Source organism: Cottoperca gobio, chromosome 5 (genome assembly GCF_900634415.1).
Source record: "Cottoperca gobio chromosome 5, fCotGob3.1, whole genome shotgun sequence".
NCBI lineage: Eukaryota > Metazoa > Chordata > Actinopteri > Perciformes > Bovichtidae > Cottoperca > Cottoperca gobio.
The window spans coordinates 8,641,030-8,654,131 of NC_041359.1; the positions used below are offsets into that span (position 1 = coordinate 8,641,030).

The window sequence follows — 13,102 nt, forward strand, 5'->3', positions numbered from 1 at the left end:
TGTGAAGAAGCTTGTTGAATAGATCTTTTTCACGGCAGACATTTTTAATTTGTCATACTAGGAAAAGCACAGGTTTAGCTAATAACACAAGAGATGGCTCTGTTCTATTCACGTGTACCAGAGGGTCCTGGCTGTGTGACAGTGAGACATCATATACAACACCAGGACACTGAAACTGAAGCAGCTAAATGGAATTCAGCCATTAATCATTTTATAATTTACACCTGTGCTTTTCATACTGTGACAAGTGACATTATTATACATTATTTGTCATGAGATTAAACAACTTGCAAAGCCAGTGTGATCCAGTTTGCTACTTGTAATTTCAAGAGAGACCGTTTTTATGACATCATCAGGGTTATCATGTTATAGCAGTAAGCCTGCATCACAAACTGGGACTGTAGTTTTAAAAAACATGGACAATTAATGTCTAATGGAACTGAGCTGCACTATGGGAAATGTAGGATACTGGGTTTCAGGAGTTTGACCCATACTCGGGACTAAAAGTCAGGATATCTCGACCTCTGCTGCTTAAATTTCTACCATTCTTATGTTAATCTTTCATTCGTGAGTTTCTAAGTGCAACACTGAATCACTGGAGAACCCCTTTGAGAATAATGAGCATCACTAATGATGGATCGTGACAATCTTTCAGGGCTCCCACACCTTCTTAAACATCACATTCAAATACTTTTCAAGGACTTTCCAGGCCCAGTTCCTTCAAATTCAAGGACCCAACATGGCATAAACGATTGAGATATGGATCAAAGTTAATTACCTCACAGATAATTTGTATAATGAAAACTAGCATGAGAAACAATGACACAACTGCAGGAGTCACATGCAGACAGAAAATAGATCAAAATAACTTTAACTTTTAACAAAATATATAAAATCGAGTACTTTCAATGACCAATGTCTATTATTGTATATTTTCGAGAAACTTCCAAGGTCTTCATTTATCTTAATTTACGAAAGATCTTTTCCTCACATTTTGGCATCTTGGATTGATCTTGGTTTGACAATGCAATACAGTCCATGACTTTTCTCCTGACAATCAAGAAAGAAGTTGACATCTAGACAAAAAGCTAGTAAGTGGACCTTGAATTAAGGTTTTGACACTTCAGCTTTCATTGTTAATTTAAGCTTTGGGCCACAAACAGACTCCCTGCTTCACCTTTTGTGTACAAAGTGCCAAGCATGTCAGGGATCTCTCAGCCATCCCAACTATTCACACAACTCCACGTTTCAGAAAGACTCGCCCAGGATCGGGTGTTTTTTAAAAGACGGCCAGTGAAGCGTTTAGTTGTGTGTGACTTACAAAGAGTATGTATGTGAGAAAGAGAGAGAATTCAAGTGTGTTTGCGTACGCCCGGACTGGTGTAAAGGCTCCAAATACACGGCGAGACATTAGCCGGAGATGGTTGTCCTGCCCTTCAGCGTGCTCTTTCCATCTCAACACAGCTTTCTATCACCATCTGCTGAAACATAAGCCACAGACCCGCTGCAGGAAAGTACTTAGCATTACTTACAGCCCGAAGAAGCTACGTGGTGCCTCCCATCCATCCATCCATCCTGTGGGCCCACCACTCACAGGAAGAACCGCTGGGGTCGGGTGCGCTGTCACACGGGTGGCAGTGATGGTCAGGGACCTCGACGGACCAGACCTGGGCAGCAGAGGCTGGCTCTGGGGACGTGGAATGTCACCTCTCTGTGGGGGAAGGAGCCGGAAATAGTGCGGGAGGTGGAGCGCTACCAGTTGGATCTGGTGGGGCTTACCTCTACGCACAGTCTTGGCTCTGGAACCGTACTCCTGGATAGGGGTTGGACTCTATTCTTCTCCGGAGTTGCCCAAGGTGTGAGGCGTCGAGCAGATGTCATGATACTCACAAGCCCCCAGCTGAGCACCGCTACGTTGGAGTTCACCCCAGTGGACAAGAAGGTCGCCTCCCTATGCCTTCGGGTTATGGGGGGGAAAACTGTTGTTTGTGCCAATGCCCCCAACCGCAGTTCGGAGTATTCGGCCTTCTTGGAGACACTAAATGGAGCCCTGCAGGGGGCTCTAGTAGGGGACTCCGTAATCTTGCTGGGAGACTTTAACGCGCACGTGGGAAACGATGGAGACACCTGGAGAGGCGTGATTGGGAGGAACGGCCTCCCTGATCTAAACCCGAATGGTTGTTTGTTGTTGGACTTCTGTGCTAGTCATGGAATGGCCATAACAAACACCATGTTCGAACATAAGGATGCTCATAAGTTTATGTGGTACCAGAGTACCCTAGGCGAAAGGTCAATGATCGATTTTGTGATCGTATCATCTGATCTGAGGCCGCATGTTTTGGACACTCGGGTGAAGAGAGGGGCGGAGCTGTCAACTGATCACCATCTGGTGGTGAGTTGGATCAAGGGGTGGGGGAAGACTCTGGACAGACCTGGTAAGCCCAAACGGGTAGTGCGGGTGAACTGGGAACGTCTGGAGGAAGACCCTGTCCGGGAGATCTTCAACTCACACCTCTGGCAGAGCTTTTCAGACATCCCTGTGGAGGTTGGGGGCATTGAACCTGAGTAGGCGATGTTCAAAACCGCTATTGCTGAAGCTGCGGTGAGGAGCTGTCGTATCAAGGTCTTAGGTGCCTCAAGGGGGGGGTAACCCTCGAACACCGTGGTGGACCCCGGTGGTCAGGGAAGCCGTTCGACTGAAGAAGGAGTCCTTCCAGGTTATGTTATCTGGGAGGACTCTGGGAACAGTTGCAGGGTACCGACGGACTTGAAGGGCGGCAGCCTCTGCCGTGGCGGAGGCAAACCAGCGGGTGTGGGAGAACTTCGGAGAAGCTATGGAGAAGGACTTTCGGTCGGCACCAAGGTGCTTCTGGAAAACCGTCTGGAACCTCAGAAGGGGGAAGAGGGGAACCATCCAAACGGGGGACCAGAGAGTGTGTGCCAACTACAGGGGTATCACACTTCTCAGCCTCCCCGGTAAAGTCTACTCCAAGGTGCTGGAAAGGAGGGTTCGGCTGATAGTCGAACCTCTGATTGAAGAGGAACAATGCGGATTCCGTCCTGGTCGTGGAACAACGGACCAACTCTTCACTCTCGGAAGGATCCTGGAGGGGGCCTGGGAGTACGCCCAACCGGTCTACATGTGTTTTGTGGATCTGGAGATGGCTATTGACCGGGTCCCCCGGGTGATACTGTGATACTCCCAAACATGTACGCTGAGCAGCTGGACAGCTAAACAACAACACAGTAGACACAACAAGTCCGGACATATTCCACTCCTATCTTCTCGTGATGGATCTGATTGCAGGCTGTGTGAGAAATCAACAAATTTTAAACTCAACGCTTGTTTTGTCTCCTGACTACTGTTACATTTCTGGTCTGGGATCAGGCCCACCTGTAGACTCTGAGACGTCAGAGTCAGAGCTAAAATATTTCCCCTCGGCTCCCCTGACTCGCTCTGACATCACACCCTGGCTAGCCACTGAGAGCTGTCATTCCCCTATTGTCGGCCAATCACCTCTCCTGAGGAATCGGACTAAATATAGATTGAAGGCAGGACGGGAGTGTGCAGAAGTGTGAACTCAATGAAAAGGTCTTGGCTACAGTTTAGAAAAATACAGAGGTAAATCTTCAAATGTATATGGGAGAACATTTGTGGTACTCGTGTAAGAGCAGATGCTGAGGTTATTTGTCATGAAACCTTTTCATTGGATACATTCACAAGGAAGAGACCATACTGTGTGGGTCTTCTGTAAAACTGAAGATTTGATGTTTGACACATTCCTTCAGTAGGGGGTGGGTCTACTTGAATTTCTGGGACAAAAGGTGGATGATAATAACAAAAGTCAATTCAAAAACACAGATGTTACAGCACTTTGTCCTCCCAAACGACACACACACACACACACACACACACACACACACACACACACACACACACACACACACACACACACACACACACACACTGAAGGATTCAGTGTGTGTGTGGTGTTGGGGCAGCAATACACCTTTATACAGTCAGTCAGGTAACTGTAAAAAAAACTAAAACAAGAACTAATCAGATTACCGATACATTTGGTAAAAATGGGGGTTATGAGCAGGATTTTAAAATGCATTTTAAAATAAAAAACGATATACTACCAAGCAGATGTGCACTCATTACAACAAACTCACACAATGGCCTATAACCTTAGTGAAAAGAAGGCTTTCACTTTCGCAAAGCAGGATGCTTTGCTCACTGTACAGTTCATCAAGATTATTCTTTTGGCCAACCGGCATCTCAGCGTTCAAAAAGATGGTTCGTAGAAAATTAATCTGGGACAAACAAAGCGGGACAAAAGCATGTTCAATTAAATATAAGGGTACCGCTGCTTTCTCCAAGTTAAAACCTGGTAACACTAATGTGCCAAAGGATTTGAGTCCTTACCAATGATGACAACAACCAGAGGATGAGGCCACTTTCAAATCTGGAAGGCAGAACTTGCACTGTACTGTGATGTTGTTCCCCTTTTTCTACTCCAAATGTTTGCCTATTTGGTATTGAGGTTATATGAAAGTAACAAAAAGTACTCAAATAAAGTACTTTAACATTGTGGTACTTGTATTAGGTTACTGGCCACATTGCTAACAGGTAATTAACCTAAAAGCCCCCTCCCAACCCTTCGTGATACTTAAACTCTCAAATTGCTCAACTTAATTTGCTATGGTGAACAACAAAGATTCCTGGTGCTATACAAGTATAATTAAGGTTCACCACACACTTTCAGAGTTTCTGCTTTGTTGTGTGTATGTGGTACAAACATGTCATTTGTTTACTTTTCCTCCATTTTGCTTTACATGAGGCACAAAGCAGACACAGCCCGGACGACATGTTGCTTATTAGTCTTTGTTTTGACATGATTCCTGGTGCAGTTTGGTTACCGGGGGAGGCCTGCTCTCTGCTAACCCGGGGTCTCTGGGGCATGGCACACACATGGAAGCACTTTAGAGCTTCACTACACTGCAATTGGGCCTATTACCATAATTACAGCTTTAAAGCCCCAGCAATTTGTATCAGGCATGCACCAGCGCAACCACCAGGCCTTTGGCCCCGTGAAGCAGTAGCCCCCACCTTTTACTTTCTACACACTCTCCTTTGTCTCTGCATTTCATTATCTTAGTTATTCTCATTCCCCACCTTCTCCGGTTACATCAATATCAGGGGAGAATTTTTAGGAGTTTATCATGTTGTACAGCTTATGGTGCATGCACAATACGAGTGAGTTTTACAGCTGGACCCAGAGGAGAGCTGGAGGAGATAGGGAAGGATGGAAAGAAAGAAAAACATCAAGGGTTGCAGTGTGCTGCGGAGGTGGGGGACTGGCATCAAAGCGCTCCCCTGTACATTACCACTTGGTTACTGTTGCAGCTGGGGAGAGTGGGATTTAGGATTTTTCCACCGGGGCCCGCCAACTATCACCTCATTGAGATCATGCAGTAGCCTCAAACATGATCTTTATTAAAATTGAAGGCTGGCTTATTACTGATGCCTGAAAGCAGTTTGCAGGGATCACCCCTTGGCTCGTATTAAACACAAAGCTGAAATGTAATTTGTCTTTGATTAGATTCCAGCACTGCAGCCTGCAAACAAACAAGAACAGAGAGGTTTGTGTTTGCAAGTGTTTCTGAGTGTGTGTTTGTGTGTCCCAATGGTGTTTGGCCCAGTCCCAAACCAAATCTGCTATGAGCATTAAGCCGAGGTGCATCCTAACTAAATGATTGCGGCTTGTACACAAGCGGACCTATTATTCACCGCGGCTGAGTGTTTGTTTTAGTGCTGGCAGCCCTCTGCGGCCCCATTAGACCTGGCCTTTTGTCCAGTACGCATCATAAACACATCAAAACACTCAAATAAACCTTTCCACTTGGCCCCTGTAACACTGTAATCAATAGGACAGTGCAGCAAGTGGGCGGGAAAAGCTTTTATACATCTAATTCTTCAGCTGCGGCTGTAAAGTTACGGCCCGCCCCCCCCCAGAGTAGCAACTCTATCATCAAACTGGATTACGTGAGGGATCAGGTCCGGGTTAAATCAAATCATGTAAAATAAGAGGTTTTTAAATGCGCTGTGTAAAGAGGCTGTTCGACTGTCACAATCGCCTTTGAACACTTCTCTAAAATGAAGACACACACTCACCCTGAAACGCCTCGGCTCTTCCACACATCGTAGAGCACCAGCGGGATGTTGCCGCTCGCCGTGGTCGACCCGGCCTAGAGCGAAAGACAGAAAGAGAAATTAGAGGTGTGATGATGGATGGATCGTCTCCTTCACTTCCTGCTTCCCAACGGACACCATGTTTAGTCTTCTTCAGCTGTGCTTCCTTCGGCTCCCCCTCCTTCTTTTCATCCCTCCGTTTCTCCTCATGGACAGCTGTGTCAGCAAAGGTGACACCTCCCCACACCCACCCAGGCACCCGCTCCACAAAAACACCCAGCCATTTGCCCACCCAAAAACACACTCAACAAGTTCTCCTGGTCTACATCCACGCACGTCAGTCTAGAACCTATATTTACACAATACGGCTTAGCCGGCCAGAGAGTTTTTAATCCATCACTGTGGAGTGGCAGAGGAGTATGAGAGCTGCAGGATAGGTCCAGTAGGGGTTAAGTGAGGGTGGGTGGTGGTGGTGGGGGTGAACGGTGGTGGTGGGGGTGGCAGCCCAGAGTAGAGAGAAACAGAAAGAGGCAGTGGAGGAGAGGAGGCAGGAGCAGTGTGAGTGTGTGTGCGTGTGTGTGTGTGTGTGTGTGTGTGTGTGTGTGTGTGTAGGTGCGTGCACGGCGATCTACAGCTAACTGAGTATGTAGGAAAGGGTTTGAGGCGCCTGCTGTAAATTGTGAGTCCCAGATCTGCAGGAATGAGAGGAAGATTCCCACATTTTATTCATGTGAGGAAAGAAAAACACCCCTATGCCTTATGTTTCTGTGGGAGACAGGTGGCTGAGAAATGACTCTCGCCTCTCACGTCTGACAAGTTTTCTTTTCCTTTACCACTGTGGAATGGTGGGAGTGTCCAAAACACACACACGCACGCACACAGTTTTGTTATCTGAATTTCAACAATGTGCGAGTAGTAAAAAAATGTGCTCCATGCTGACCTCCACGTTCTCCAGCATCTACACGGATTCATGCAGTGAAATGAAGGACAGCGATGACTTGTTGGAGCGTACCAGCCTGACATTGGCTCCTGTGTGTGCCACAGTTGGGTGCAGCGGAGGGTAGCGAACATGACATTGATGGCAGCAGTGCGGTGCCCTGGCAGGAAACATGCCAGCCCTGAGGAGAAGAGCAGTGTTGTACAGGAGCAGTGTAGGAGGCGTGCAGCAGGAGCGTGGTGTGCCAGGCATGTTGCCAGCGCTGCAGCCAGGGCGGTGCGGGCAGGAGTCCTGCCCTGGAGGGGTTTTTACACGTCCAGCTACGCCCTGGACATCCGCCCGCCTCGGCCTTGTCCGCGCCAGGCCTCCTACTGTACAACACCGCCCTTTCATTCTGCCGGCCGTAGAAAAAGAAAGAACCTTCGTCTCTGCTACTGCGGTGACGGAAACTAATGTGACATGTTCCAGCACCCACATTTCCTCCCCTTCATCCAATCCAAAAAAATCCATACCCATCAACACCAGCCCTGCTCTCGCTGTCTCTGTTTCACTCCTGCCGGGACTTGTCATCCTTTGCTGCTTTGGGAGTTTGTAGAACTAAACCAAACTTATGTCTGACACGATTAAAAAAATATGACATGTTACCTTCTAAGCTGAGGGCACTTCAGGTGGAAATGGAAATGCTTTATAAATGTAATATTTGTAACATCTTTTATGGCCTAATATCTTGTACTAAGCACATTTACAGGTCTTTTTTTTAACCTATGTTTTTTATTTATTTATTAAGTTAGTCAATTAGCTGATTGACAGAAGAAGAAAAAAAGGCATGTATTTTGATAATTGATTAATCATTTCAGTCCAATTTGCAAGTAAGATGCCAATCATTTGCTCGGTCCAGCTTCTCCCGTTGTGAGGATTTGCTATTTTTCTTTGTCATATGTGACAGTCAACCCAATATCTTTGAATTTTAGACTGTTGGTTGATGAAAGTAAGACATTTGGGCTTCAGGAAATTGTGTCGCTTACTTTTGTGATGTTTTCGAGATTAAACGATGAATCGCTAATTGAGAAAATATTTGAAGAATTAGACAAATCATCAAAAACTATATAATAACAGTCAGTTGGGTCGAAAAAGGATGAAACAATAAGGTTTCACAGCTATTTCGTAACAAATTCCCATTATTTTCCCTATAATGCTTATTTACCATGAAAAAGGAATATGACCACCAACTTTGGCATGCTGCTTCATGGGATATCTTTATTTAACATGTAGAATCGAGATAATCAAATTTCACAAAAGCAAAAACAAAATACAAACTATTGCAATTACTATTAAACTATTCCACAGAATGAAATGGGAAAATAACCTCCGCAGAAATTAGTGGGATTTTATATCTTGCTTCAATGTAATTATATGAATATTGAAAGTGTATGCACCTGGATGGAGTTCACAAAGCTACAGTTTGACGGCAGTAACAGTATACATTGTATACAAGGGGGTCATCCTGGCTTTTATTTAGTTAAATATCTAGTGAATACATAGGGCTGGGGTGCTATCAGCTGACTTTCCACCATCAAATAGATGCTATTAACTTTTACTCAGCTTACCTGTGGTGCCTGAAGTGCATCCAAAACTTGGCCTTATAAAGTTATAACCAAACCTTGTTGAGGCAGCACAGGACAGGTGCTTTGCTGGTGGTAAATTACAGCAGCTGCCTTTCAAATTATGTTTACAGGAAGCTTTTGTAACACGCTGTTCCACCTACAGCCAACGGCTTCTCGCAAGAGATCAAGAGTGTTTTGTTAATTCCAGTATCTCATTAGTTAGGATGGAGGGGGTGCTGAGGAATGGAACACTGTCTTCTCCAAGGACAGTCTGTGAGTGTGTGTGGGGGGGCTGATTGGGGGGTAACTCTGAACTCACTACCCTTGACACACACACACACACACACACACACACACACACACACACACACACACACACACACACACACTTGACATAGTGAGGGAAGCCAGACGTACAGTTGGAGCGAGCCAGAAGTGAAAGAGGAGGTGGAGAGAGGGAGGAGAAAGAAGGGACACTACTACATGGAAAGAGAGAGGGACAGTTTGAGAGGACGGAGCAGAAGAGTTACCAGGAGGGACACTGGCCTTCTGGTTCACCTCTCAGTGACAAGCAGCCTTGAGATAGAAATTCCTCTGGAGCAGCTACAAGTTCTCGCTCTAACACTAACCATGCACCCAAACATGTCTTCCCGAACACTGTCCATAGTCCAGATCAGATGATAGATGTGTGTGTACGTCTCACTACTGTCCCGGTGCTACCTCGGCTCTGCTCTGTCCAGTGTGCGGACACTGTTGAAATCGGCTCAGGCTGCAGGCCCGCTCAGCTCACTGCCTGCGAGGCATCACCTGACAGCAGTGTTTAAAAGTTGCTGCCAGAGGAGGAGGTGGTGTGTGTGTGTGTGTATACCTTTGCGAGCATGATCCTGGTCTTCGCCACGTCAAGAGGAGTGGTAACAAATGCCGCTACTGCACCTACAAAAGACACACACACACACACTTAGCAAAGTGCAAACATAAAAGGCCCTCTCTCGGCACTCAGAAGAGGCTTTAAATATTGAGAATAAACCCATAAAAAGGTCCAATTACTTAACCACAGATACAGTAACATATTAATTCAGCAATAAATAGTGGAACTCTTGGCCCCTGCACTCCATTAACTTCATAAAAATGATAATATTCCACAGCCGAGACCTTCCCTGTTATTAGACCACAAAAGCTAGACAGACACACTTCTATTCCCACCGCCCCCTGCCCACCCCCCCCTTCTACTGCCTCATCCAAGCCACACCTTCCACAGAGCTACACGCACACACACTCCCTTTTCCAATACACTCAAGCAGACATACACACACACACACACCAATGTACGCACAAGCGTCACACACACACACACACACACACACACACACACACACACACACACACACACACACACACACACACACACACACACACACACACACACACACACACACACACACACACACACACACACAGTTTTATAAAGCAGTTACACCCCAACTTCCCACCATCCCTCCAAGTTGGAAGCTGGATCGGCAGTGCGATCCAGGGGTGTCCCCACTGAGCCGTAGTGTATGTATAAGTGTGTTACAGTATATGCGTGTGTCACTCCGCCACAAACATAGCAACTGCTCTCGGTAAACATATCCATATGGGCCACCGAGGAGCAATGTGACTAAGTGAGCTGAGGAAAGCGTTAGGATTAGTGTGGTGTAACACACAGTTACATTTTACATTTTAATGCTGGCTTATTATAAGATTTAAGGATTTCAAGTTTTTCCTTCTTTGAGTGAATTAAACTTCAGCAAGGATAAAAACATACAGCCTGTATTGCCTGTTGTTTTTAATATTCCTGGATAGCAGTAAAAAGAACGCAGTAGACCAACAAATCTTACACACCGAGCGCTGAATTTGGAGGATCTAAATTTGTCTGGAAGAACCACGAGATGAAGGTAAGGATGAATCAGACGGTGATGTAACATCGTCTCGTTTCTCTAGGCGGTTCAAACGGGGTCAAATCCGTCGTAAGTCAATGCAGGGTACAAGTGGAGATATTTGGGATGATTAAAGGCGCCTGTGTGAGCATTTCCAGTGTCAGGCAGATTATGTATGAGTGAAAGAGAGAGTGTGAAGCGCGATGTAAGGGGAAGTGACTGAAACTTGAGGATCCCTTTTGGACAGCATCTCGGTCGCAGAGGGACGTGAACTTGACTCCCACCCTGGACCCACACCCTCCACTCGCCCCTGCCCCTTTCCTTCTCTCCCCCTTTTGGCTCAGATTGCCTTTTATCCTCCCAAATACATATTTTTCAATCATTTCCTTTTATATCCCAATTGACAATTGTGCCATTCTAATGGACATGTAGGCTGTCTGATTGTTTTCAGATGAATACTTTAAAAAGGGACAGTTCACCCCAGATTATAAATACATATTTCTCCTCTTAACCTTTATGTTTTTTTTATCAATCTAGATTGTTCTGGTGTAAATTAGCCGAGAGATATCGGCCATAGAGACGTCTGCCTTCTCTAGATTATAAAGGAACAACATGGCCCTCGGCTTGTGGGGCTCAAAGAGCCAAACAAAAACATTTAAAAAACAGCAATGTTTCTTTTCAGAAATCATGACCCGGTTAGATAATCCAGAGAGCTTGTTGTGAGCAGTTTCATGTAGGAACTATTTTGATGGTGAAAGAGGTGAAGACTGGGTGGAAGGATAGATGATTTGTCACGTTTTAAATTCAGAGCTACACGCTATGTTGCTACATGCCCCCTCTGGGTTTATATTATTGTCTGTGGTTACAGTGATACCGTACAGTACACTAAATGTAGTGAGTGGTTTTTAATATGCTTTTGTGTCAGTATCTGAACATTTAATATATTTTACCCCTGCCAATGCCTCTATATTAACTTTACATTTAATGCAGGACAAATGACATGCACTACATATAAATACAAATGATGCAATAATCCCAGACTGAATTGAATGTGCTGCACACCCACACAGGTGTTTTCAGAGCTCAGTGGACTCCATGTACCAATATCAATGATTGTTGTAAGAGATGCAGTAACTTGTCCCGCCTTAAAGGATGCATCTAAACTTACAGGAGAGTCGGGGAGATGCCAATCACCTCCGTGGTGTAATCAAGCATATTAAGTGCAAACACCTGTGTGGGTTTAACCAGGGGTATGTAGAGGCTTTAACATCAATAATGTTCAGGACAGTGCAAAGTTGTTTTTATAGAATTGCACATTCCTACATGCTTATTGAGAGCCTTTCAATAAGGACTGGTACCAAGCAGACTCAGGAGTACTGCTTTTCATTTTATGCATCTAAAGTTGCAGTTTAGAGACGGCAGGCAGAACTCTATGGAGTGGATGATCGGGACATTGGAGGATACGTTTAGGTTTTCAGGTTGCTAGATGTTCTGAAGCTTAGCTTGTGACTCCACAATCATTTTACAGGCTGATACCAGTGAAATGATTGAGGAGTGACCACCTTTGTCAACCTTTTTTTGTTAATTAGACTACTAGTGAAACCATAGCAGATTCAGTAAAAAAACTTTAGAACAAAATTAATTATCAATGAAAGTGCAATCTGTAAATTTTAAGTTGTAATCATAAAACAATGTCCTTATCCTTGGTAAGGGTGACACTGGGCTGTGACATTTGTCTGAACTACGCTCAAATTCAACATTTTAAAACACTGACAATCACTAAATGTCTTGAGCTTGTAGCCCCAACATAGCTCGTCTCTTTGTGTGATGTAATTCTCTCTAGTTGTTGTCTTTTCCTTTCTCCCGCTCGTCTGGTTTTTAGTCCACTCCTCTTCCCCTCCTTCACTCCTTTCCTGCGCCTTTCTCTCTCCCTCTCTTTTAAACTGCTTCAGGCCCCAGTGCTCAGGAGGTCGCACAGCTGCAGGGGCCCTAACCCAGGAACCGGCCCCTCTCATCCCTCCGTTGTCTGTCTCTCCCCCGATACACATCCGGGCTAAGACAGAACAATAAAACTCTGCTCTGGTAGGATTTTCATTGGCTAAAGGACTTGAGAACGGCCCTTTTTTAGAAACAAAAATGCAGAATCATTGTTTTGAGAATTGCTAATTTAGCGCTGTAAAAACATGTTGACCTGGAATTATGCATTTTCACTTCCTCCATTCTTTTCTGCTCTGATCTGCTGTGCAGGTTGTGGTTTGCCAGCTGAGCTCACCTTTGTGGAATCTTACAAGAATGTGGCTTTGGGTAAACTTGTCCTGCCCTACTAGCCATCTATTCACCCATCCATCCAGCCAGCCAGCCATCCATCCATCCATCCATCCATCCATATATCCCTCCTCTTCCTTCTTCCACCCCCCACTCCCTCTCCTCTTCTTTCCCAAAGCAGCAA

General features: G+C 45.4%; 1 protein-coding gene across 1 annotated transcript in view; it reads right to left on the reverse strand.

Annotated features, from left to right (window-relative positions):
• Nucleotides 1-13,102, reverse strand: part of slc25a26 (solute carrier family 25 member 26) — a 59,289-nt gene that overhangs the window by 4,956 nt on the left and 41,231 nt on the right. The window contains exons 8-9 of the mRNA XM_029431043.1: nt 9,606-9,670; nt 6,179-6,252 (exon numbers count right to left, since the gene is read on the reverse strand). Of these exons, the coding sequence (XP_029286903.1) occupies nt 6,179-6,252; nt 9,606-9,670 (139 nt within the window). The remainder of the gene's footprint in view (nt 1-6,178; nt 6,253-9,605; nt 9,671-13,102) is intronic.